At 46.4% G+C, this 25,753-nt stretch overlaps 1 protein-coding gene and 1 long non-coding RNA gene across 2 annotated transcripts; one reads left to right on the top strand and one right to left on the bottom strand.

Moving 5' to 3' along the window:
• Nucleotides 1-647: 647 nt before the first annotated feature.
• LOC135235855 (uncharacterized) lies at nt 648-6,586 on the bottom strand. Its single transcript, XR_010324450.1, has 4 exons — nt 6,221-6,586; nt 6,064-6,132; nt 3,026-3,121; nt 648-1,422 (listed from the first exon to the last, which is right to left on the bottom strand). It is a non-coding gene; the product is annotated as an uncharacterized LOC135235855 (long non-coding RNA).
• A 4,397-nt stretch (nt 6,587-10,983) lies between these two features.
• Nucleotides 10,984-20,710, top strand: gnmt (glycine N-methyltransferase). The gene is made up of 6 exons (XM_064301685.1): nt 10,984-11,584; nt 16,005-16,132; nt 16,272-16,385; nt 16,963-17,105; nt 19,262-19,386; nt 20,386-20,710. Exons 1-6 carry the CDS (start codon nt 11,379-11,381, stop codon nt 20,555-20,557), a joined length of 888 nt encoding a protein of 295 aa, XP_064157755.1. The 5' UTR covers nt 10,984-11,378; the 3' UTR covers nt 20,558-20,710.
• Nucleotides 20,711-25,753: the final 5,043 nt, after the last annotated feature.

Here is a 25,753-nt window from a genome sequence, read left to right as displayed (position 1 = left end):
CCCCAGACCTCCAGCTGTGTTCCACATGAGCGTCAACACACCGTTTACAGCCAGAAATACACACACTTACTCACTCACTCACACGCTCATTCACACACACAGACTCACTCACACGCTCACACACACACACTCACTCACTCACAATCTCACATACACAGACTCACTCACACGCTCACATACACAGACACACTCACACGCTCACACACACACACACAGACTCACTCATAATCTCACACACACACGCACACACCACTAGGCTCAAAAACAGAATACAGGAGACACACCACTGTACTCGCTCTCACAAACAGGGGACACTCCCTCTGTTAAGGAAGCTGTGACTTTCAAAGGAGGGTACTTTCTGTTATTCTCAATCAATCAATCAATCAAACTTTATTTATAAAGCACATTTCCGACAGCGGGTGCAACTCAATGTGCTGTACATAAAAAGACAGAAACTAACAGGGTGATTCTCAATGAAACAGAGTGATCTCAAACCATTCAAATTCAGTTCGCTGTGATACATTGCAATTACAATTGCAGAAACACACTGATTGGCTGACTGATTGATTGATCAATGTATCATTCTCTTATGTTAATAAACATCCATCATTTTATTAAAGTCCATAAGTACACTACATGACTAAAAGTGACTGGACACTTTGGTCTGGGGCTGTTTTTCATGGTTTGGGCCAGGCCTCTTAATTCCAGTGAAGGCAAATCTTAATGCTACAGTACACATTCACATTCTAGAAGATTCTGTGCTTCCTCAACATTTTGGGGAAGGCAGGCCCTTTCCTGTTTCAGAATGACAATGCCCCTGGGCACACACCGAGGTCCTTATATAAATGGTTTGTGTGGAAGAATTTGACTGGCCTGCCCAGAGCACTGACCTCAATCCCATTCAACACCTTTAGGATCTATTGGAAAGCAAGGCATCTGCAAGCAAACTGCGAGCCTGGCATAATTGCCCAATCAGTGCCTGACCTCACTAATGCTCTTCAGGCTGAATGGAAGCAAATCCCTGCAGCAATGCTCCAGCATCTAGTATAAAGCCTTCCCAGAAGAGTGGAGGTTGTTACAGCTGCAAAGGGTGGACCAACTCCACATGAATGCCCATAATTTTGGATGAGATGTTGTATGCCAGGTGTCCACAAACATTTGGCCATGTAGTGCATTATATCCCATATACAATCTCATAGTTTGGGTGGTAACAACTTTTGTTCATAATTGACGTTTCGTGGCACAGATGTCCATATTACAGAGAATATCCAGTTCTCTCTCAAAGGTCAAGTTCAGAGATTGGGGTCAGATAAGAAGAGATTGGATTCTGCTGATCAGCAGGTCAGAATGTCCAAGGTCTTGCGCTGATTTTCTTTCCAGATTGACACTTTACGTGGAACTGAAGATGTTGTTATCCACAATCTGTGCAACCAAGCACATTTTAACATTAAGTGAGTCTGTGTGGAAACAGTGACCTCTACTGTCAGAAAATAGGAAATGCAGACAGACATGTAGCTACTGTATGGAATTCCAGAGCTCGGAATTCAGGTTAAAAAATAAGTTTTAGGTTTGAAATGTGTTCATCTTAACTTTTTTTTTTTTTTTTTTTGAGGAATGTTGGCAAATTTTAAACAAATCTTTGTTTGTACTAGTGCTCGAACTAGGCACGTTCTAAACATGTACTGGACTTGTAATGACAGAACCATGCAAGTTTGTATGCAACACGTCCGGAAAGGTTCTATTACTTTTTTTTTTAAAGATAATAAATTATTCTAAGACAGTTTTGGGGACTTTCTCATCATAATTCAACATGCAACCAAATGGGAATCAAAGCAGAATTTTCCCCATAAGTGCTTTGTGTTTTCAGGGAGACTACTTTTTAATTGTGTCCAGTTATTTCTTCATGTTTATAATGTCCCCCAATTCTCTGTTCTCTGTCCACTGGAAAACCTCTATCTCACATATCCGATGAAAAAGCCTTAACAATGCTGTTATACGCCTGCTGCCCCCGCTTTTCCCTCTCTCTCCACACCCTGGCCTTTCTCCCTCTCCTTCACTTCTCCCCCTTGACCCAGGCTCACGTCCAATCACTGGCCATAAAAAAAATCCTCCCTGTATGTATGTCTGCGCAAACCAAGCACGCCATCAGTAACACTCATAAAGTACAGCAATTCTAGGGTTCCTTGTGCTCACGAAAGGCCACAATTTAGTCTTTAAGAACTATCACTTGAGAAATACAGCACCCCCTAGTGGTTCTGGCCCAGAGCTGAAGCAGCTGTCAACGGAAGCCGTTTTCCGAGCAAGTTATCCCCCCTTGCTTTAGAGGCCCATTGGGGCTGACTGTCTTATTGACTGTGGGTCGATTATCGGACATCCTGCTTGAGATAGCCGAGGTCCAAACAGATGTCCATGGAGATAAAGGGATCTAGAGGCGAACTGAGAGTTCTTCTTCTTTGGGTTTTTTTTTTTTTTTTTTCATGTTTTGAGAGGTTTTTTTTTACAGTTGCATAATGTATGCTTCCTTTTTCTTTTTTCTTTTTGCCCATGACTCTTAATTTGCCCAAGCTCGTTTTAAATATTTACCGAGCTGTGCAGTGGGTACGCGTTCCGCAATTCTGGAATCTTCCACATGCGGGGGGGGGGGGCAAAAGTCCCAGTCACCTGGGCAGAAGCCTGTTGTCAGTCGCTCTTCGTCCTGGGCGAAAATTTCCGTTTGGGCTGCTCCCATTTGTACCAATGGCCAAATTGAAATGTGGAGCAAAAATATAGTCCTCTCTCAAAGGTCAAGTGCAGATAAGTCGGGCCAGATAAGAAGAGATGTTTGGGGGGGGTAACGTTAGGTGAAGTACAGGCCGGCATGTAGCACTGCAACGAGCCATTCATGGGCAGAGAAAAATATCCAAATGAGATTTAGTGTTCAATATTTATTTATTTATTTTTATTTCATGATGTGTCAAACCTCACTTTTTCCAAGAACCAAAGGAGGGGAACTGTGTTGGGAAAAGCTGGGAAGATCGGCACCTACCTGAAAAGCAGCTTGTCCAAGAAGGTTAAAGCCACTTCAACAACTGTGAAGTTCAGTGACCTCACTGTTCACCAGATAAAAATGAGGATTATAGGCCTGAAGGGAAACAACATGGAGCTTAGCCCATACGCTAAACTGAATTTATGAAAAAATTCCATAACATATCCAGAAACCAGGGCAAGTGGTTGTGAATTAATTGCCTGCATTGCCAAAGCACGCATGCTGTACAGGATAAAAGGATCTGTGAGCAGTATAATTGTGAATTTGCACTTGCATCACAGTCACACAGCACACAGTGCAATGCATGTCACACATAGTCATTTAAACCACCTAGTGGATTGATTAGGTATCACAGTTAAAGAGAGTTGAACTCAGTGAACCCGGACGTGCCGCAATCGTAGTAAATATCTATTGTTGGTGCCTTACATAAACCTTTATCTATACCCGCTTATCCTGGTCAGGGTCGCGGGGGGTGCTGGAGCCTATCCCAGCGTGCATTGGGCGAGAGGCAGGAATACACCCTGGACAGGTCGCCATTCCATTGCAGGGCGCACACACCATACACACATCATTCACTCATACCTATGGGCAATTTAGAGCCTCCAAATGGCCTATTTGCATGTCTTTGCACTGTGGGAGAAAACCCACATGGACACAGGAAAACCAATGCACCACCATTCCGCCTCAAAGCAAACATACATTCACCAAAATAATTGTATTAATAACCTTGTGCAAGGTCATGGGTCCCAGAAACATGATAAGAATAGAAACAAATGACCCACACACTGTTGCTGAAATACTCCAAAAGACAAAAAAAAACTTTTCCACAGGTTCTGATGACGACATATGTAGTGAAAACATCAACCGTTTGCATGATGAATTATACATCAACATTTGTTTTTGGAGCATTAAGCGAGGGTGTGAGTCTTTTTCTTTCTATTCCTAATTTGCTGGTGCTGTTCCTTCAGGCAGGAACTGTATTTTACTGCAAACCGGATTTACAGGCTTCGCGCATTTGAAGTGACGCCGCTAAACGCTTCTGTTGGGATTACGTTGGGATTTGTGTCGTCGCTTCAGAGGGAACTGGATTTCAAAAAAAGTTCACCGAGTCAAAACCGAGAAGAAACGAACACTGAGCACAAGCTTCTGAAATGATAATAATTACAGCAGGCATACGACAGACAACAAGGCTGTTTGCTGTTATTTCAGAAGGATGCTGCAGATTTACTGCTGGCCAAAAATTCTATTCACAAATCGCCAGATATGCCTCTGAGGGAGAAATGTGCGGCCATTCTAGCTGTAGAGACTTAAAAACAACAGTGATGAAACCCTCTCTGTATAATTTAAGGCTTAAGAATCCCAGTTTTGGCAGCCTCTTTCTGACTTTCTGAATAAGCACAGAAGCAAAAGAAAAAGATTAAAAGAAAAAAACAACAACAAAAAAAAAAACGACAAAACAAACCCTGGCACTCTAGTGCCCCCTAGCGTTCACATTGAGAGATTTTACTCAGCTGGTGAAAGTCAGTCAGCATTTATTACTATAACCTTTTTTTCTGATTGATGAACCTGTCATATAGCAATCATAATTCCTGGAGATGTGTCAGTTTGGAAAAAAGACCTTGTTTATTACAGGAAAATGTCATAAAAATATCAGTAAAACAAGTTTTGCAAAGCTGTGTTCATCATATAGTGTTTAGAAATAAACCCTCTTCATCAATATCCAAATGACCAAGCCAAGCGAGGGAATTACATTACATTACATTACAGGCATTTAGCAGATGCTCTTATCCAGAGCGACTTACACAACTTTCACATAGCATTTTACATTGTATCCAATTATACAGCTGGATATATACTGAAGTAATTCCGGTTAAGTACCTTGCTCAAGGGTACAACGGCAGTGTCCTACCCGTGAATCGAACCTGCGACCTTTCGGTTACAAGCCCAGTTCCTTACCCACTGTGCTACACTCCTAATCTGCATGTCTTTGGACTGTGGGAGGAAGCCGGAGTATATCCCGGGTTTGAATCCCGGCCGGGGCATTTCCGTGTGGAGTTTGCGTGTTCTTCCCGTGTCCGCATGGGTTTCCTCGGGGTACTCCGGCTTCCTCCCACACTCCAAATACACGCAGGGTAGGCTAATTGGACTAACTCTATATTGCCCACAGGTATGAGTGTGTGAGTGAATGGTGGGCCCAGCACTGGACTGGTGACCTGTCTACAGTCCATTCCTGCTTCCTGCTTAATGCATGCTGGGATAGGCTGTGACCCTGACCAGGAATACATGGGTTAGATTATGCATGGATGGATGTTCTGGGATGAAACTACACGTTAATGGTGACGAACAGGGAAAATATTTTGAATCATTTTAGAAAAAACACGAAACATGTGAATTTGAAAATCTGTACTGTACTTTTGGTGTCAGACCAGCAATAAGACAGAAAATGAAAACTTTGAGAAGAGACTGGAGAAATAAGAAATTATTTGGATATTCAAAAACTGAACATAATGAAATATATTTTAAATATGGAGACTTTTTGAAAATATAATAAAAACATTTTCACAATAGTGAATTTTTACAAAAATATGTTGCAGAATCTGAAAGCAGCAAAAAATGTGTACATTTTTCCCGTATATTTAAGTGTTTCAGTATCTTGACAGATTTTGTTTTATTTCGGCATATTTAATAGTTGTCGCAGTTCCTGCTTCTGACCACCAGAGGCCACCTGCCCCCCTTCTTAGTATTGTCCATTTTTTGCGTGTCTCGTTCCTAGTTTTAGGGTTATTTCATTGGATTATTGGTGTGATTACTGTTAGCACTTATGGCTTGTTTCATTAAGCACTATTTCTGTCTTTAGGTCCTCTGTTCAATTAGTCTTTGCTTGGTCCTTGTGTAGTGTTTGTGTTGCTCTTGTGTCTGCCTTTAGCTTACTGGTTCCCCCAGTTTCTGTGGCTTCTCGTGTTTGCCCTGTTAACATGGTCTTTCTGTTGTTTGCGCAGTTCTGCCCTCAAGTGAAGTCTTCTCAGTCTTCCACTCACCTCAGCCTCCGAGTCATCTTTGTGTGTAGTTCCATATCGTCGAGTCCTGGTAATACTACATTCCATTTTCTGTTAAAAAAAGGTCTCTTATGAGTACGAATGATTAGAAACAATGGCAGGAAGGTTAAAAAAACTCTTCGTGAGTATTAGCAGTCACCTATTCATTTCTCCACTGTCTGCGTCCTTGTAGCCCTTAGCAGTGCACTTTTCTGTTTCGTTAGTCGGTACAGATCTGATGATCTGTCTGTTTCCGGAACAAAGCCATTGTGAGTCACCAGAGAACCGGTGGATGCGAATGGGGGACGTAACTACTGACCAAAGCACATTCGACGGAACTAGATTTAGCTTCAGAAACGTGCGCTCCACCGTGGGTCTTAAACGACAGATTTTGCAGATTTATATTTTATTCTGGTCTTGTCATTGGACACGATCGCTATTATTTCTCTTAGTGCCCTCGGAAAAATAAGACAAATGGCAGTAAATTATAATCCTATTTTGCAGATGCTGCATAATACAACTGCTGTTATTCCTGACAAATATTCCTGACAGCGTTTTTGGGTTAAAATTTCCCTCCTCTGCTCCTGTATTTTTCAGTATTAAAATAAGAATGTTAAATGTTAAAATATTAAATTTTAGGCTACAAAATAATACATTGGTAAATGCTAATATTTTACAATGTACTTTGCTGCTTGAACAAAGATGGCTAATAGAAGACATTTTGCTGAGAATCTCACCATTCTGACGAGGTGTGTGTTGGGTAAGGATCCTCACCTGAGGGTTTTATTGAAGGAATTTGGGGTCCCCCTTCCAAACAGGGATGCCCCTCTTTTTTTTGTAATTCCGTGTGGGTGAGGATCTGAAACTGAAATCCTGAAGGCCTGCTGTGTTTGCTGGTTTTTCATGTGTTTCTGCACTTAAATGCTTAATTTAAGTCATTGATTGGCTAAAGAGTGTACGCACATTGTTTCCAAGGCCTATAGTGGCTACTGATTGAAGGGGAATCACAAAAACCAGGAGAGACTGTGGCCCTCCATGTGCACCTGGTGAAGCCCCAATATCACTGCATGAGTCTCACCTGGTTAGGCCCCAAAGGCACTGCATGAGTCTCACCTGGTTAGGCCCCAATATCACTGCATGAGTCTCACCTGGTTAAGCTTCAATATCACTGCATGAGTCTCACCTGGTTAAGCTTCAATATCACTGCATGCTCAGCCTCTCATCAAGGGATGTAAAACTCAAGTCTTGGGGGGCCACAGCATCCGCCAGTTTAACTCCAGTCCTGGAGGGCCGCAGCGTCTGCAGGTTTAACTCCAGTCCTGGAGGGCCGCAGCGTCTGCAGGTTTAACTCCAGTCCTGGAGGGCCGCAGCGTCTGCAGGTTTATCTCCAGTCCTGGAGGGCCGCAGCGTCTGCAGGTTTATCTCCAGTCCTGGAGGGCCGCAGCGTCTGCAGGTTTATCTCCAGTCCTGGAGGGCCGCAGTGTCTGCAGGTTTAACCCCAGTCCTGGAGGGCCGCAGCGTCTGCAGGTTTAATTCCAGACCTATAGGGCCACAGCGTCTGCTGGTTTAACTCCAGTCCTGGAGGGCTGCAGTGTCTGCAGGTTTAACCCCAGTCCTGGAGGGCTGCAGTGTCTGCAGGTTTAACTCCAGTCCTGGAGGGCCGCAGTGTCTGCAGGTTTAACTCCAGCCCTGGAGGGCTGCAGTGTCTGCAGGTTTAACTCCAGCCCTGGAAGGCTGCAGTGTCTGCAGGTTTAACCCCAGTCCTGGAGGGCCGCAGTGCCTGCAGGTTTGACTCCAGTCCTGGAGGGCCGCAGTGCCTGCAGGTTTAACTCCAGTCCTGGAGGGCCACAGTGCCTGCAGGTTTGACCTCAGTCCTGGAGGGCCACAGTGTCTGCAGGTTTAACTCCAGTCCTGGAGGGCCACAGTGTCTGCAAGTTTAACTCCAGTCCTGGATGGCCACAGTGTCTGCAAGTTTAACTCCAGTCCTGGAGGGCCGCAATGTCTGCAGGTTTCCGTTTTCTTTTCAATCAGTGATCGATTTAGGCCAAGGAACCAATGTGTGTGGACACTTTGGCCAAGTAAAAACCCTACATTCCCTACTGTGACCTGGGACTTTGGTCCCATGTGGCAAAGACACACTCTTTTGGCTAGTCTGTGTTTAACAGTTACTCATTTGACAAAGAAAACAAGTGTTTTTTTATATAAACCAGATGGTTTGGAGTCCACGGGTCAAATGGGTTTGTCCATGTGGTCAAAGCAAGGTTAGGAGATGGGAGATGTTTGACTGATCTAACTAAATCAGCCTCCAAAAGACTAACTGGAGCCTTAAGAGTTTCCATTCCAAAGACAGTCACCTTATCTTTAATTCATATGAAGAAAAGAAAAAAACCTTTTTTGTAAAGCAAAAGTTATGTGTAAACGTATTTATGAAGATAGCCTGCAATGCATTCATTTAGCACATGCTCCTATCCACAATTACAAAAATCAGGAACGACGTGCAGCGTTAGAGAAAATAAGCACATTCCCCTAATAAAATAAGAGTACTTACAAGTGATTGTAATGAAATGTTAAGTAATATGAGCAATATTTGGTTTAGACCTGGCCAACAACTTTCTCAGACCTGAGAGTTTAAACACAACATCACTGAAGCACTGATGCACGTTACCTCCATTGACCAAAAGGGGAAAGTACAAATCCTGATCACATATCGATCACAATTATAACAAGCTATGTAAAAAAAAAAAAAAAAATTTTTAAGTGTTTATGATCTACTCCATACGTAGCTGAGCTTCTGTATTAACAACCTAGTCTCACAGTCCATTAGTAATATATATGGGCTAAAACATTCCTGAGGCAGGCAGTTCGATCTTCTCAAAGATCGAGCTGATACTGAAAACAAATGGCAGTTGAGAAGATGCTTTTATTCAAAGAGAGAGACCACGCTGTACATCTAGACATCTATTTGCCAGAACTGCACATACCGTTCCCCTGTGATGTCTCAAGATAATATTAATTATCTTCCTTTTAGTCTTTTGGGGCTGTTCCAGTATGGTTTTCAGTTTAGATTACGATCTCTACTGTTGTCTGCTGTACTTTTTTCCAAATATCTGAAATTAAAACAGTCTGTGTGGTCACTTCACAAAGGATTCATGACATAGAATGTGCACAGTGAAGGAAAACCTGGTAAAACGTCAAAACATTTGAGGACTGTTTCAACTTTGGAAGATTCAAAGTCTAAATACCCTTGAGGCAGTCTGTTCCTGTATGAGATGAACTTCGGTCTGATTCTGGCTGATGCTAAGGTCGAAAAACAGAGCTTGTCGCCGTATTTTTAACAGGCTAAGAGATATGTAAGCACTTGTTGTACGTCGCTCTGGATAAGAGCATCTGCTAAATGCCTGTAATGTAATGTAATGTAATGTAAGCGTCAGAAACACATTCAGGTCAATATGAAAGAGTGTCAGCAAAACTATTCAGCGAATATGTTTAGACTATGGTAAAATCAGTTAATAAAAGTGACTGGGACAAGGACTGATCCGTTTCAGGATTTTGTGCCAACTTCTGTTCTGAGAGTCACCTCAGCCCAACTCAACCAAACACAAATAACTGGAATATTAACTAAATAAATATTAATTAAATAAACTTCTCTCCAATGGCTGGGAAGGTGGGGGACACCTCACCATCTCGCTCCAAAATACATCCAACTAGAGTTGCACATTTATTTGACGTGTTTTGGGGTCCAAGAATATCAAGAAAATGAAGGTTGGCTGTGTAAAAATGTGCTAACCAGTACAACAAAAAAAAAAACCCCAAAACCCGCAAAATCTCCAGCAAGTCCATCCCCATTCAAGTCAACACCCAGGCATGCTCAGGCAGATTATACCAACCAAAATTCCTTACAGGGTCCTTAAAACCAGCTGAAGCTCTTAGAACGATATGACAACGATGCTGTGTGCAGTGCAGCGGCTGCTTTGTGAATGTGCATAAAAAACGACTGGCTTTGTGTTTTGGTGCTGTTTTCGACGTGTTTGCAACGTGTCCCTCTCCCACGGGTAGTGACTAACTAGGCCAAGGCTGCCAGAAGGCTGCTCACACTGTTGTAATAAAATGAAGAGCAGGTTTTTTGGAATGTTTTTTTAAATTTTATTTTCCTCAAAATTCCAAGTCAGCATTCTAGAACTCCATTACTCAATTACCTGGAGTGATGGCTATATCAGTGTTAGAATTTTCAGTTAAAAACATTGTGATCACATATCTGTTGCTGTCATTGTGTTTTCTCCTGTTTAATTATTGTGGAAGTGACTGGCTCAAGACAGAACATGCTGTACTTTTATATTGGTCTCAGACTAAGCATTAAATTTGGCTCCTGAACAGTCGTGGAACACACTGAGCATGCTCAGTGCAGCCCACTGCCTAGCTGCGGTGGCCCAAGGAAGGGGGTGGTGGCCGACTCGCTACTGGATGGAAACCCACCAATCACAAGGGGAGGCCAGCGATACTGGATCTGTACCGCATCTAACTTGCAGGTGGAGGCCTTGGGGTTACTCTTTCGGTGTAATTTTCAAATTTAGTTAAAGAAAAGTAAAATATAGTAGACATTTTTTAAATAAACATGTACTTTGCATCACATTATTATTTTGGGGGGCTTTAAAAAAAAATCTGACCCGCCCAGCAGCATGCATTTTTTATGTAAGCATGTATTATGTACACACACACTCACACATGCACTTTGCTAGATACTGTAGCTTACATTCATTTGTGCGCGGGTGTATTCATGAAATGTAGTCTCGTTATTGTTCGTCTACGTGAAGACTTTTGCGAAGATTCATATTAACTGAAATCCGTATTCTTCATATTCTTCATTTTTGTTTATCGATAGTATCTGTCATTCATTAACAGTTAGGCTACGTTCTAACCAGACTCCGAACAAATCCCGTCTGGCCCAGCACAACTTTGAAGGCGGGGCTATTTGACACAGGATTCTTCTCAATGTAGATGTTCATTTGCTCTTCGTCATCTCTCACTCGGACCAATAGAAAAGAAGGTGTGACGGCATACAGGCATCTTATTGGTCTAAAGTTTCCCTATCCCGGAGGTCTCCATCGACCTATTAAAAAAAACTAACTAACGTGAGTCGCAAAAAAAGACAAAACGGGAAGGAAGCTTGTATTTGCCAGGTTTATATAGAAGCGGAACTCTGCCTGAAATAGAGAAAACGATTAGCCACAGGCACCCAAGTTTACTGTATTTGCATTCCAGCTCTTTACCGTATTTAAAGGGGGACCTCCTGTTCGCCCACGTAGGTAAATAACGACAGCATGGTCGACAGTGTTTATCGGACGCGCTCTCTCGGTGTAGCCGCCGTAGGTTTACCGGATCAGTACGCCGATGGCAAGGCGGCGAAAGTATGGCAGCTGTACATCGGAGACACGCGGAGCAGAACGGAGGAGTACAGGAGCTGGGTGGTGTCTCTGCTGAAGAAGCACGGCTGCCAGAGGATCCTGGATGTGGCGTGCGGCACAGGGTAGGTCACCGATCCGGTTCTCCGCCGTTCGCCCCACGCGCGCAACAGGACGTTGCAGTTGCCTGTAATGTTATCTCCTTACTCATTTATTTGGCGCCCGTCTTCTATTTCGAGGCTGAAACAGTTCGACGAATGGCCTTGTGGTCCATGCCGAATCTCATTCTCCCCCCCCCCCCTCCTGAAATTGGCAATCGCCGATGAGGCAACTGCATATAGACCGTTGCATCATCTTCGCGATTTTTGAAGACCCTGTTCGTGTGGTCCCCCTTGGCATTAGTTATTAATAGTCCCTTTGATTTAGTGATATAACGGCGCTGTTTATACGCTGCTGCATTCCTGAATTCATTTAACTGCAGCTTTCGTTATATTTTTTTTATTGGTTGGTTTTAGCTGATGTGCCCCATTGAGTCCACAGCTGGTAAAATGACTGAGGGTTGTTATGCAGGTGGTGTTAACGCTGTATAACGATCTTATCGATAACTATTGTGCTCTAATACTGTGATGTATTTTATCGCAACAGAGGCTATGAAAAAGCAAGAACAGTGTAAAACTGTTGCTGTTGGAGTATGTGTCAGGGTGGATAGGATAGGGTGGGTCGTTTATTTATTTAATCCATTAAAGTTCCATCACATATTTCCGATTTCCAGACTTGAAAATATTGGCAATTAATCATTAACTGTATCTAAAGGGAAAAAAAGGTTTTTAAAAGTGCAAAATAAGCAAATTAAAGACTACAGAAAATGTAAAAAGGGTATTAAATGAGCTGTTTGGCAGTTTGTCATCTCCGACATCTATACGTACCCTGCGACCACTACTACTAGGCCTACTACTAACAAGAATAGGCTAATAATAATTGCAATAATAATAACAACAACACGACGTTTAAAATGTGACCGCAAAAAAAAAACGTTATTAGCTTATTCCAACCAGCTGTAGTCCAGAGGGAGAGCGAGAGAGAGAGCGACAGGGCGCGCGAGATCGCGAGCAGGTGCATGCTGGTTTAACGCGGAGCCAGGGAGAAGTCGTGCGGAGGGAAAGGCCGCAGAATTGGCTGCCGAATACCGTCTGAATTACAGGTTGCTGCCGGCACTCCTCTGTTATCAGGGCGCGTCTAGCTGGTCTGGCGGCCGCTACCTCCAGCACTGCCGACAGGCGGCCTCCTCACACCGCCCCTGCTCTGATTGGGTGACAGAGTTGATTGATTCTGCCCTCACAGAGGCCTTGAGCATTTTATTCCTATGCCCCCCCCCCCCACCCCCTCCCCTTCCCCTTCCCCTTTGCCTCCCCCCCCCCACTAATACGCTGCTCCCATGGGAAAATGCAGGACGATTAGCAGGGCTGCCAGTTAGCAGGTGTTAATTCACAAGGCCTCCTCCTGCTCGGAAGGGTCGGGTGGGTTTATGACGTCACGAGTACAAATATAAGTAGTGCTGCTTCTGTGAGGTTAACGCTGAAGTTTAACCCTTTGACCTTTGACATTATGTGGAAATGGAAACTGTCCAAAAGTCAGGGGGCAGACTCTTGCGGTGGCACTTCCCTGCAATGAGTCAAACGTGCCTCTGTAGGAGAAGAAGGCGGAGTTTAGGGGAGTTCAATGCGAGATCTGGTCGGCATTAAAAAAATTTTTTTTAAAAAGTTAAAATCAGCAAGCAATGTGTTTCTCTGGCTCTACATTTCTGCAAGTGAACCCACCGCAGCAGTTGTCCCAAGAGATGAGATGTAGCACTTATGCACCATGCTTTGGGCTGGTAGCCATAGCAGGTAGCTACTGGCACGGCCTGGATTCGATGCCAGGACGCTAGAGTGGTACATTGAGAAGATGACACACCCAGTGGCCATCTTCTTGCTTTTTAACCTCAGTACCGAAGTTTGGAGGGTAAACGCGAAGCTGCTATAGACAAGCCGTCTCCAAGCTCCAAGAAAGTTCAGCGCCTGCGCATATGTTCTTCAGTCGGACGTTGTGTTTGGCCACGCTGTGCGTTTAGATGGAAGGGATCCCCCATGCCCAAGCGATTGTTTATCAGTGTGGGAGAGTGGTATTGCCAGAGCACCATGAACAGCTGCACATCATTCCTCAAATATCTGGCTGGATGTTTGCCTTAAGCAGGGGTTCCTGCCACTAGGTCATTGCCTGAGGTTTTGGAAAGTGTGTGTGTGCATGTGTGTATGTGTGTGTGTCAGACTGCGTGTGCATGCATGTTTGTGTGTGCGTGCATGTGTGTGTGAGACTCTGTATGTGTGTGTGAGTGTGTGTATAAGTGTCTGTGTGTGAGTGTGTGTGTGTGTGTGTTTGTGTGAGACTCTGTGTGTGTGAGTGTGTGCGTGCATGTCTGTGTGTGAGTGTGTGTGTGAGTGTCTGTGTGTGAGTGTGTGTGTATGTGTTTGTGTGAGGCTGTGTGTGCGTGCATGTGTGTGTGAGACTCTGTGTGTGTGTGTGTGTTTGTGTGAGGCTGTGTGTGCGTTTGTGTGAGGCTGTGTGTGCGTGCATGTGTGTGTGAGACTCTGTATGTGTGTGTGAGTGTGTGCGTGCGTGCACGTGTGTGTGTGTGTGCGCGCGCACGTGTGTGTGTTTGTGAGATGACTGGGGTTAGCTGGATACACTGAGTCTGGCCTTCACACTGTTCTGCACGCTTACGTGTTTCTCTGAATTTCGCTTTTGTGATTCAAGGCTATGAGTCATACAGTGCAAGTACCTCCCGAAATGTGATAAGCAGCTCTTCCTTATGCGGCACGGGGCTTAGTGAATGGCTTAGTCCAGTGTTCCCTCACTGGTGGTCTGAGCACCTGATACAGCCCACCAGAGGTGGTCCTTTTGGCCACTGAGAAGATTGAAGAGTGTTAGTCGTAAGTTTAAATGCATCCGGCTGCATTCACGTGATATCTATACTGTGTGAGCATACCTCCTGCGAGTGATGCAGTAAGCAATGGCTGTGCTTTCTTTGAGAATGCGTTGGCTTTGTTTGCACATGCACACTCCCTTGCCACTTTTACTTACGCCTATCTAGAACTGGAGAGGAGCTGAGCTTCGATGCTCTGATGGAGCTCCAACCAGTCAGCCAATAGGAAGTCAGGGGTGCTCCTCCATTTAGCATGTGGGCCAATCACATTGTCTCAGTGATTGAGCAGGTGGGGCCTCTAGCAAATGACCCATACTTCACTCTTATCTGATTGGTCGGACATGTAGTAAGTGTCTCTTCAAGGAACCCGTGCAAGATTCGGTCCGTAGCTGCTGAGGTTTGTCCATGTGCCCCTAGTTGGACGTACAGTTGTTTCCCTTACAGTAAACAAGTCTGTGGTATGGTCTTTGGTGTCAGAGGGTCAGGGGGCAGTATTCCTGCTAAATTTGGTCCCGTTGAATGCCTTCGGTAGTGCGACCCTACAGCTGTGCAGTCATTGGATCTCGGCTTCTTGAGAGTGGTGTCCATATTTCTTTTCTCAGTCTCTCTCTCTAGCTCTCTCTCTCCCTCCCCTCCCTCCCTCCCTCCCTAGTCTGGATTCCTTCTCCGCTGGCACTCAGTGCATGAGTAGTCCAGACAGATTTGATGATAAATTATTCCCATTTGCATCCTGCAGTTGTCACTGGGGGCGGGTAGGAGGGTGGAGATTGACTGACAGACGAAGCCATAAGAGGGCTGCCCTGAGGTTTCCTTAAGATCATTTAGGCTGGCAGTCGGAGGCAGTGCTGAAGGTGAAAGATACTTGTTTACCGGAGGTCTGCGGGTTCAAATCCCTGTGCGAGTTGCACGATCCGAATTGCCTCAGTCTTGCCTCCAGCTGTATAAACAGGTGTTCTAAAAGGGGTTGTTTTGATCCTGGATGCTGATTGGCTGAGACCGCGTTCTGCAGTGATTGTAATTCCGAAACAGTGACAGTTATTCAAACAGCCTGTTTTGTAAACAGTATCACTCCGCACACAAACCGTTACTTTCTGAAATAATATTACAAAATAAATAAATATTGTGTCATCAATAAATTGGTTCTATACTCAGTAACCGTTGTAATAAAAGTAATACAGCACTCGAGGGCGTGCCATATGGTGAACACAGTCACAGCTACAGCGTTTGCCAGCACTCTGCTTTGCATCATGCCTAACAACACCCCTGTAGCCATGACTGTATTCCCGATACAGCACTGCCTCTCAGGCTATATTGTTTATGCGTGTACAATTTTAAATGACATTTACAGCGTGAATTCAGTTGAATTGCACAATGTCCGCAGCAGTGTTATGCAGTGTGAACACAGTATTATCCAGTCTGTAGCAGCAATGCAATGTGAAACTAACGGTTGTATTTTGCTCTGTGTGTGTGTGTGTGTGTGTGCATGCATGCGTGTACGTGCATGTGTGGGCGTGTGTGTGTGTGTGTGGGTGTGCGTGTACGTGTGTGGGTGCGTGTGTGTGCGTGTGTGCGTGTGTGTGCAGGGTGGACTCCATCATGCTGGTGGAGGAGGGCTTCAAGTTGGTCAGCGTGGACGCCAGCGACAAGATGCTCAAGTACGCGCTGAAGGCCAGATGGGACAGGAGGAAAGAGCCGGCCTTCGACCAATGGGGTGAGACCTCCGCCAAGCGGCCACGGGGTTTGGGGCGGGGTCAGCGCGTGAGCCGTGAGTTCCCCCGGGGCGACCGGCCTCGGGACGTCCCGTGGGAAGCGTGTTTAATCCCGGCCGTTCCCCTGTCTGTGTTTGCTAGTGATCGAGGAGGCCAACTGGCTGACCTTGTCGGAGGACGTGGAGAAGCCAGGGAACGGGTTCGACGCGGTCATCTGTTTGGGGAACTCGTTCGCCCACTTGCCCGACTTCAAAGGTAAGAGAGAGAGAGAGAGAGAGGGTCACGCTCGGAGAGGAGACCTGGGAGTGTGCAAACACACGTGAACATGCACACGTCTGCATATGATGCTGTGCTGATTGACAGGTTTCCTGGATTTACTGATTGATTGATGGACTGGTGAGTGGCATGGATGAGAATTTCAAATACATGTGTTTCTGTGTATCTGTGTTCTCAATGCTGTCTGAATGCTCGCGTACACGGTATGGCCAAAAGTATGTGGACACCCGAAAATCACACCCAGCGTGACCCGTTCTGCTGCCAGTGTTTGTCTATGGCGATTACATGGCTGTGTCCTTGACTATGCACCCTGTTAGCAGTGGGTGTGCCTGAAGTTGCCAAACCACTAATTACAAGGGCTGTCCACATTCTTTTGGCCGTGCAGTGTATTTTGTTTTCTACTTCTATGCCACTTGTTCAAGCAGCCAACACCTCCATCTTTTTTCATTGTAATTTATAGATACAGTCATGTGGGGGGGGGAGAGGTGTTTTGTAGTTAGTAATAAGTCACATTTGATTGTATTTCTGCCCAAACCTTTGTTCCTGACCTGTGCAGGGGACCAGAGTGACCAGAAGCTGGCCTTGCAGAACATCGCCAGCATGGTGAAGCCCGGCGGAGTCCTCATCATCGACCACCGTAACTATGACTACATCCTGGAGACCGGGAGGGCGCCGCAGGGAAAGAACATCTATTACAAGGTAGAGGAGCACCTGTGGCCTGTGTCAACCTGTGCTACGCTGTCACACTGTGCTACGAGCTCCTGTGGCCTGTGTCAACCTGTGCTACACTGTCACACTGTGCTACGAGCTCCTGTGGGCTGTGTCAACCTGTGCTACACTGTCACACTGTGCTACGAGCTCCTGTGGGCTGTGTCAACCTGTGCTACACTGTCACACTGTGTTACGAGCTCCTGTGGGTTGTGTCAACCTGTGCTACCCTGTCACACTCTGCTATGAGCACCTGTGGCCTGTGTCAACCTGTGCTACACTGTCACACTGTGCTACAAGCACCTGTGGCCTGTGGTAACCTGTGCTTGCTCTCAAAATCCACTATGAGCACCTGTGGGCTGTGTCAACCTGTGCTACACTGTCACACTGTGCTACGAGCTCCTGTGGCCTGTGTCAACCTGTGCTACACTGTCACACTGTGCTACAAGCACCTGTGGCCTGTGGCAACCTGTGCTTGCTCTCAAAATCCACTATGAGCTCCTGTGGGCTGTGTCAACCTGTGCTACACTGTCACACTGTGCTACGAGCTCCTGTGGCCTGTGGCAACCTGTGCTACCCTGTCATACTCTGCTATGAGCACCTGTGGCCTGTGTCAACCTGTGCTACTCTGTCACACTGTGCTACGAGCACCTGTGGGCTGTGTCAACCTGTGCTACTCTTTCCCACTGTGTTACGAGCACGTGTGGCCTGTGTCAACCTGTGCTACACTGTCACACTGTGCTACAAGCACCTGTGGGCTGTGTCAACCTGTGCTACTCTTTCCCACTGTGTTACGAGCACCTGTGGCCTGTGTCAACCTTTGGTCAAATCCAGTCTCGGCTGGCTGGTGTGCGACAGGCTGTGGTGCTCCATTTAGGTTAGCACCATGCATAATCTTTGGGAAAGAAAAATAAACAAAATATTATCGAATGAATAACCATGCTCACTACGAAATATGAGCAGAATAATAAATCCTCCACCTTCCCACAATTTTATGTGCTATGTTCAACTTGAAACCTGCTTTACCTGTATATTAATGCTAACCCTTGCACAAGTAGTGTAGAATTTGAATGTCTGTGTTAGCCACTCATAATCTGTGAGAAGGGGGCGTTGTGCTTACCCAGACTAGAAAGGTATTCTGAAAGCTTGTAATGCATGTGTGTTGTACGGCACAGTCCCAAAGCCATGGCAACGCTTTCTGTGCTGCGTGCTGAAAAAAAAAAAAGCCTGCTGTGTTTTACTGAAGGCCCACTGAGTGGCAGTGACCAGACAGCTGCCCCATGTCGAGAGACGTTTCATATTTCCATGGTGTCGGGAAAGATCTCTCTTTCTGCCAACGACGGGGGGAGTGGCCAGCACTCAAAAATATACGGGTGCCCCGAGCCTGTAAAAAGTAGGCCGTGGGAAGGGGAGGCCTGAAGTCAGTTCAGTTGGCGGCGCTGTGAAACGCACTGCACTCTTGGAGCTGACGCGGGCTGGAGTCCGGCCCTTTAAGGTGTGAGGTCACAAACGTGTCATTAGAACGTTCTGAACCGAACATTCTAGTGCCGATGTCACAATCAGGGGCGACATAGCTCAGGAGGTAAGAGCGGTTGTCTGGCAGTCGGAGGGTTGCTGGTTCGATCCCCCGCCCTGGGCGTGTCAAAGTGTCACCTCACCCCTAATTGCGCCCAACGAGCTGATTGGTACCTTGCATGGCAGCCTTTCACCGTTGGTCTGTGAGTGTGTGTGTGAATGGGTGAATGAAAGGCATCAATTGTAAAGCGCTTTGGACAATCACTACTGCTGATTGAAAGCACTGGAGGTCTAGAACACCGACTTGGAATTTTGAAAAAAACCATTCTGAAAAACCTTCTCCTCAAAGGGTTAAGAGAGCTGAAATTGCGAGCGGTTTGAAGGGCCCAGTATGAGCGCACCTGCTGTGGTAATCATGTGAGGAGGAGGAGAGGATCTGTGAACACAGCTCTCACTGAGAGACCGCTCTCCCCCCCCCTCCTCCTGCAAGCCCAGGGTTTAGTTACGGTTCACGCTGGGAACTAAACCGTAACTAAACCGCGGAATAGTGGAGGAGCCAGAGCTGGGTGTTTGTGTGTGTGTGTGTGTGTGTGTGTGCAAGTGTGTGTGTGACCTGTGATCCTGTTTTCCAGAGTGATCTGACTCAGGACATCTCCACCTCTGTGCTGTGGGTGGACAACAAACCTCACATGATCACCCTGGACTACACCATACAGGTGCCACAGCCAATGGGACAACAGAGCATCTCTGAGCTCAGGTACGCGGGAGGGTGTGGGGTCGTGGTCCTACCTGAGCTCAGGTACGCGGGAGGGTGTGGGGTCATGGTCCTACCTGAGTTCAGGTACGCGGGAGGGTGTGGGGTCATGGTCCTACCTGACTTCAGGTACGTGGGAGGGTATGGGGTCATGGTCCTACCTCAGTTCAGGTACGTGGGAGGGTGAGGAGATTAACCTGGTTTAAGTATGTGGGAACATTTTGGGTGGGGGCATGGTTGTACCTGAATACAGGTATTACGGAGTGTTGGGGGGCAAGGTTGTACTTGTATCTGGTATTCAGGACTGAACTGTTCCAGCTCTTGAATGTGAAAAATGCACCACTGTGTAATGGAGCAAAGCTCACAAAAGATACAACAGTACACTGAGGGTGCTGCCAAGGGCAGTTTCTGTCCCCCTGTCCCATTAAAACAGGACTTCCCAACCCTGTGCCTGGAGATATACCATCCTGTAGGTTTACACTCCAACCCAAACAAAGCTCACCTCATTCAACAGCTAGAGCAGGGCAGCCCAACCCTGTTCCTGGAGACCTAACATCCTGTAGGTTTTCACTCCAGCCCTAATTTGGCACACCTGGTTCTACTAATCAGCAGCTCAGCGAGATCTATAGCTGTTTAATGAGGTGCGCATTGTTAGGGCTGGAGTGAACACCTACAGGGTGTTAGATCTCTGGCTGTTTAATGAGGTGTGCTTTGTTAGGGTTGGTGTGGAAGACTTGCAGGACGGTAGATCTCCAGGAACAGGTTTTGGTGGCTTGTTTCAGACTTAAACAGTGTTGGCTGCTCTGGGCTATTCTCTGCAGGGGGGAGGGGGGGGGGGATTATCTCACAGCACCGTATGACCAGTACGCGTCAGAGTTGATCACAACAGGTTTCAGGAACTGTGCAGTAACGGACAGTGCGGTGGTGGGGGGGGGGGTGCTGTGAGGTCACGTGACTCCCTGTGCTTGCGAGGTCACGTGACTCTCCGTGCTTTTCCTCCAGTAAGTTCCGGCTGTCCTACTACCCCCACCGGCTGGACAACTTCACGGAGCTCCTGCGAGAGGCGTTCGGAGGTCAGGTCCAGCACACGGTCTACGGAGACTTCCAGAACTACACCCACGGCGTGACGAAGCCCCCCTGCTACTTCATCCACGTGGCCCAGAAGACTGCCTGAGAGGGTCCTGCGACTGCCGTCCTCTTCCTCCTCCCCTCCTCTTTCTCCTTCTCTCCATCCTTCTCTCTCTCTCTCTCTCCCTCCTTCTTCCCTTTCTTTCTGTCTCCACTGCCGCTGTCTCCCAAGCTCTCTTTCGTTCCCATTCTCTCCTCTTTACCCCTCTCTCACTCCCCTCCTCTCTCCCCCATTTTCTATCTCTTTCTCTCTGTCCCCTCTCTTTATCTCCTCAGCCCTGCCGTGCCCCCCCCCCCATTTCATCTTTTCCCTCCATCCTAAGGCAGCAGAAATCCACGACGACCGCAAACAGTAACCAAAACCGAAAACAGCCGTTACAACCACGACCCCTTTATACAGCAGGCAGTGGTTCTGACCTCCCCCCCGGTGTACGCTAGCTCCTGGTGCTAAGCAGGGCTGGGACCTTTTACTTGAATAAACAAGTACTCACCCACAGATTTGTAAACATTTAGAAACAAAAAAATGTAAAATCAGGAAAAGGGAAATCTTCATATCCGAATTATTTCCCAAGGTGTGTATCGCCCATGTGTTAAGAGTATAACTGTAGGCCGTGTGTTAAGAGTATAACAGTTATACTTTAAAAACAGCAGTCCATTTCCTTCCTGTCCTTTTCTTCATGGGGGCAGATTAGTGGGCTCGCTTTGTCCAAAGCTTTAATCACATGGGGCTTACCGTCGTCTCTGCTGACGATGAAAGTCCTCTTGAGCAGCCTGACTGTGGGCCAATAAGCCGTCGGTTTGAGTACTGTTCCCCCCCCCCCCCCCCTTTTTTTTGTTGTTTTTGTCGTTGTTCTGTTTTTAGGGGTTTTGCCACAATTTTCAGTTTCTGTGAAAATTAACGAGACATTTCAGACAGACTCAAATTCGTTATCTTTTTCACATTTTATTACAGGCGTTTAGCCGATTTTCTTATCCAACTTTGACTACTATTTTTTTACGAAGTACCCATTTATACAGTTGGATGTGTACTGAGGCATTTCAGCTTAAGGACGTCGACTCAAGGGTACAACGGCAGTGTCCAACCTGCGAATCGAACCCGCAGCCCTTTGGGTCACAAGCCCAGTAGCCTCTACCGAGGTACAGCGCCGAATGCCGCTTCGCTTCAGCACAGAGCAGTGCCTTCAGTGACTGGGAGTGGAGCGGTCAGTAATGTCAGTAATGTCAGTACTGCATCTGCAGTAATAATCTACGTTTTTTTTTTTTTTTTTTTTAAATGCATCTGCGTTGTTTCCACATTGCAGAAAGCAGTCCCACGTGCTCCGACCGTTCTGGCCCCTGCATGACCGTCTGTTGGGCCAGTTTTGGGTGGTTTCCGCTGAGACCACAAGGCTCAAAACCAGACGGGAACACAGTGAAAGTCCAATGGCCACATTAATCATTAACGATGTGTCCCTAAAAACCCCATGTGACATAAAGCTGGGGAAAAATGTAGTCTCCATCAAGCTTATGTGTCCCTCTATAAGACCCAAGCCAGCTGAGAGCTCTTGGGCATTTTGGAATGAGACTTGACGAAAAACTTTGCCGAACCAAAGAAAGAGGGTCTTCGACACCTCTGCCACCAGCTCTAGACACCTTAAGATTGCAGTCAAACACACTACGTCAATATCATTGATTTTTGGTTTCGATTTTTAATCAATATCAACGGTTTCTTTAAGTTTTGTAATCAGTGCCGAACAAGGATGTTTCCTTGAAGCTGGTGGAGCTGGCTATCCGAGAACACGCACCAGAATCGCACGTGTCCGGAATACTGCACCTGTTGCTGTTCCATTTTTTTCGTTATTTAAAAACAAAAAAAAAATTATGGCAGTGTGCTGCCACCTGCAGGAACTTAGTGGGACTTTTAATCTGTTAATTGTGATTCATCAAGAAAACCTGGGGTAAAAGATCAGTGTCTTTTATGTAGTATGTTATTGTCTGTTTGTTTACTTTGCTTATGTGGTAAAAAAAAAAAAATAATAATTTAACTGGCTCGGGTGCAAATTGAGTAAACATTTCCAAAGTGCATCTTGTGTGAGAATCTTAAAAGAATACAGCAAAATGTTTACAGTGTGTCTATGACTGTGATTAAACAAGCGCATTATTGTGTTTTACTGAGAGTTCAAAATGTGGCTTTTAAAAATGAGATAGATTTGCTTTTATTTGCTTTGTCTTGTATGTTTGGGTGATAATGATGGAATAAATTTGACGACTATGGTTTTTTAAAATCCTAGTTGAAACACTGAAAATGATTAAATGACTGGTATTTGATTCTTCAGACCCTCGTTATAAATCAAACACTTGTTGCCCCTGATCCACATGTTTCCCTGGATTTTTCCTTCCTGTTGTCAGTGAAAATTTGTCAACAAAATACACTTTACTGTCTCTGTGTCTTATGATAAATACGTTATACGGTAAGCTCGCAATAACTGTTTAAGATGAAGTTTCTGCAAACTTATTTTCGCCAAACCTTTGCGGTGCTCTGTGCTTTCGATCGCCGACTACTACTCACGCAGCCCATTCCTTCTTTTTAAAGAAATATTATTTTTTTACATTTTTATTTTGGGTTACTGATAATGGTGGCCACGCTGACTGCCCTTCTGTGATCGCCAGTGCATCCGCATCTACGCGCAGCGCCATCAAACACGGTAAGCAAAGCAAACAATGGCGCTTCTCTCAGATCTAGACCGTGCCACGCCGAAATACTGCGATGACTCGACTCGATGGGGAAATGGCGTGACTGGGTAGTTCAAGACGATCAGAATCTGATTAAAATAAAGCGACGAAGCAAATACCCACCGCGGAAGGCTTTAGGCAGAACTGGGATCCCGGACGACTCCTCATTCCTAAGGCCACGTCTACTTCATTTAGCTGTGGTTTGGCCGTTTGCGTGAGCTGTTTAAATGTATTACATACCTGCTGTCTTTCGGATGAGACGTTAAACCGAGGTCCTGACTCACTGTGGTCATTAAAGATCCCATGACACATATCTAAGTGTAGGTGGTTCCCCGGTGTCCTGGCTAAATCCCAAATGTGGCTCTGCAAACTGCCCAAATCTTCCAATTTATGGCTAAAATGTTCCTTCCTCTCCCTTCGCTAAATGTGTGGTGAGCTTTCTGGCGCAAATGGCCATGCACACCAGTGGGTGCTACACATGGCGGTGGTGGGGTGAGTCCTTCACTGTAAAGCACTTTGAGCATTCGGAAAAGTGCTATATAAATGCGAGGATATATTGTTGTTATTACATGAAATGCTAAAGAACATAAGAAGACGATCTCTGCTTTGCTCGAGAGGTACCGCAAGCCACAACGTCCAGGCTCGAGTTGTGAACCGGCGCTTTCCTGCCCTGCGGGCGGAGCGCCGGAGTTTTGGAGAGAAGTAGCGGCTGCATTTGTCCTCATGTAACACCAGCACAACGACCCGCTCGCCCCGCCCCGGGAGGTTGCAGCCAGGAGCCGATGCAGTAACAATGGCAGCGCGGCGGATCCGGCGGCTTAACTAAAGACATCAGTTTTTCACGCCGCAGCGCAGCGCCAGCGGCGGCTCGAGCTGGTTGGCTGCACGTTCTGAGCGGAAGGCTGCTCTGGAAGACAACGCGGCGCATTCCACCACGGTCTGGCTTTTCCCAAAATTCTTCCCGCGCGCCTCTTTTTCGTTTCGGTAATGCGATTGTTCTGGCTGCGTTCGGTTCCATATGCACCCTGCCGTTAAACTGGTTTGAGGTACATCCGAGTCCAGAGTGTCCCTCTCCGGGGACGCAGTTCTCAAACAGATTTTTGAGGGGACACTGTGCACTCCGCGTAGTGGAAAAAAAAACAATTTATCTCCACAGGGGGCCACCTACGTTTGTTTATCACGGTTATTCACCCCCCGGGACAATCGAAAGTTCGGATGGAACACAATTAATAATACTTACCCTTTTCCCGCTCGGTCTGTTTTTTCTCAGCCTGTGCTCAGAGTGACTCTTCACTGGAGTCGGATATAGCTCATAGGCCTGTGGCCGAGTCTTGTCCAGGAGCCAGAATCGGTGAGTCTTAAGACTCTAAGCCAGTGGTGCCTTTAGAGGGGGCGGGGGGGGGGGTAGGATGATTCAGAGGGTCCCGACTGACAAGGGCCCTCAGAAAATAGCGCAGTAAGTGTGCAAGGATAGGGGTGACCTGGGGTGGCGGGGCCCAATGTGAGATCTTGTCACGGGGCACAAAATCCCTGGCGACGCCCTTCCTGCTCACAGCCCCATAATGGAGAGGTGTTTAAGCGCTGAGGACATCGGGTGCGTGACGAGTCGCCGTATGTGATGGAGTGTTTTTTTTTTTTCAAGCGCGCGTGCCTGTCGCCGTATAACACGGCCCGTGACAGAGTTATGCTCGAGAGGTAGAAGCTGGGGATGAAGAGCAGAATTACGGCTCCGTCTCTTTGGAGAGGAGCCAGTGGTAGAGAGCCAGATTAAAATAAGAGTCATGGTTCCTGTAGAGGCGTCACGGTCAGGGGGCTTTTGTGCCGTACACTTCCGCAAACACAGCGGTGGCGGCTGGATCATCGTTTTAACTGTCCTCCTGCGGTACATTCAGCCACTTGAAATTCCCCTGCTGCTGCCAGTACTGCTTTTAAACAGACACAGTCCCTCACGGTAAATGTTAGATCCTCAGATTAATTTTAGTTTTAAAGAGTTTTGAGTTATTCAATTAAATTACACGATTGACAGCTATAAGCGAAAACAATAATACAATGCAGGTACGTATGTACAGTACTTCGTTACAGATTCCATACCATCCGCGTCGCTGCAAAAAATATATATTTTGTTTTGCCAGAAGGGGGCGCGATCGCACCGCACGCAAAATCGCTCCGCACACGCACTTCCATTGTCAAAGGATGCCATTAACAAAAGACACTTGCTGCGCCACCCACAAATCAAGATCCTGTTCTGTGTCATATCCCTCAAAAGACTACCCAGAGGACAATTTTCTCTCGGCGCCACCCTGTGAATATTAACACTCTTCCCCGCGTTCTCCTTCTCTGCGGTGCGGCGTGCGATCGCTTTGAGGTGAACTCGGTCTGCATAGCAAAGCGCGCCAGGTCACACATTCCCTTGCAGTTCTCTTATATAAAAAAAAAAGAAAGAAAGAAAGAAAGGAGAGAGGATGGGGGGGGGGAACCATTAAAAGATATCACAAGCGCAAGAACAGTGGGTTGCCGGGGGATTGTTGCC

Source organism: Anguilla rostrata, chromosome 1 (genome assembly GCF_018555375.3).
Source record: "Anguilla rostrata isolate EN2019 chromosome 1, ASM1855537v3, whole genome shotgun sequence".
NCBI classification, from domain to species: Eukaryota; Metazoa; Chordata; class Actinopteri; order Anguilliformes; family Anguillidae; genus Anguilla; species Anguilla rostrata.
The sequence above is the reverse complement of the archived record's forward strand: the minus strand, read 5'-3'. Positions and strand labels throughout refer to the sequence as shown.

Coding starts and splice junctions, on each gene's coding strand:
- gnmt (XM_064301685.1), top strand. CDS start 11,379: ATGGTCGACAGTGTTTATCGGACGCGCTCTCTCGGTGTAGCCGCCGTA. Junction 16,386..16,962: donor CCACTTGCCCGACTTCAAAG/GTAAGAGAGAGA, acceptor TGACCTGTGCAG/GGGACCAGAGTGACCAGAAG. Junction 17,106..19,261: donor GAAAGAACATCTATTACAAG/GTAGAGGAGCAC, acceptor CCTGTTTTCCAG/AGTGATCTGACTCAGGACAT.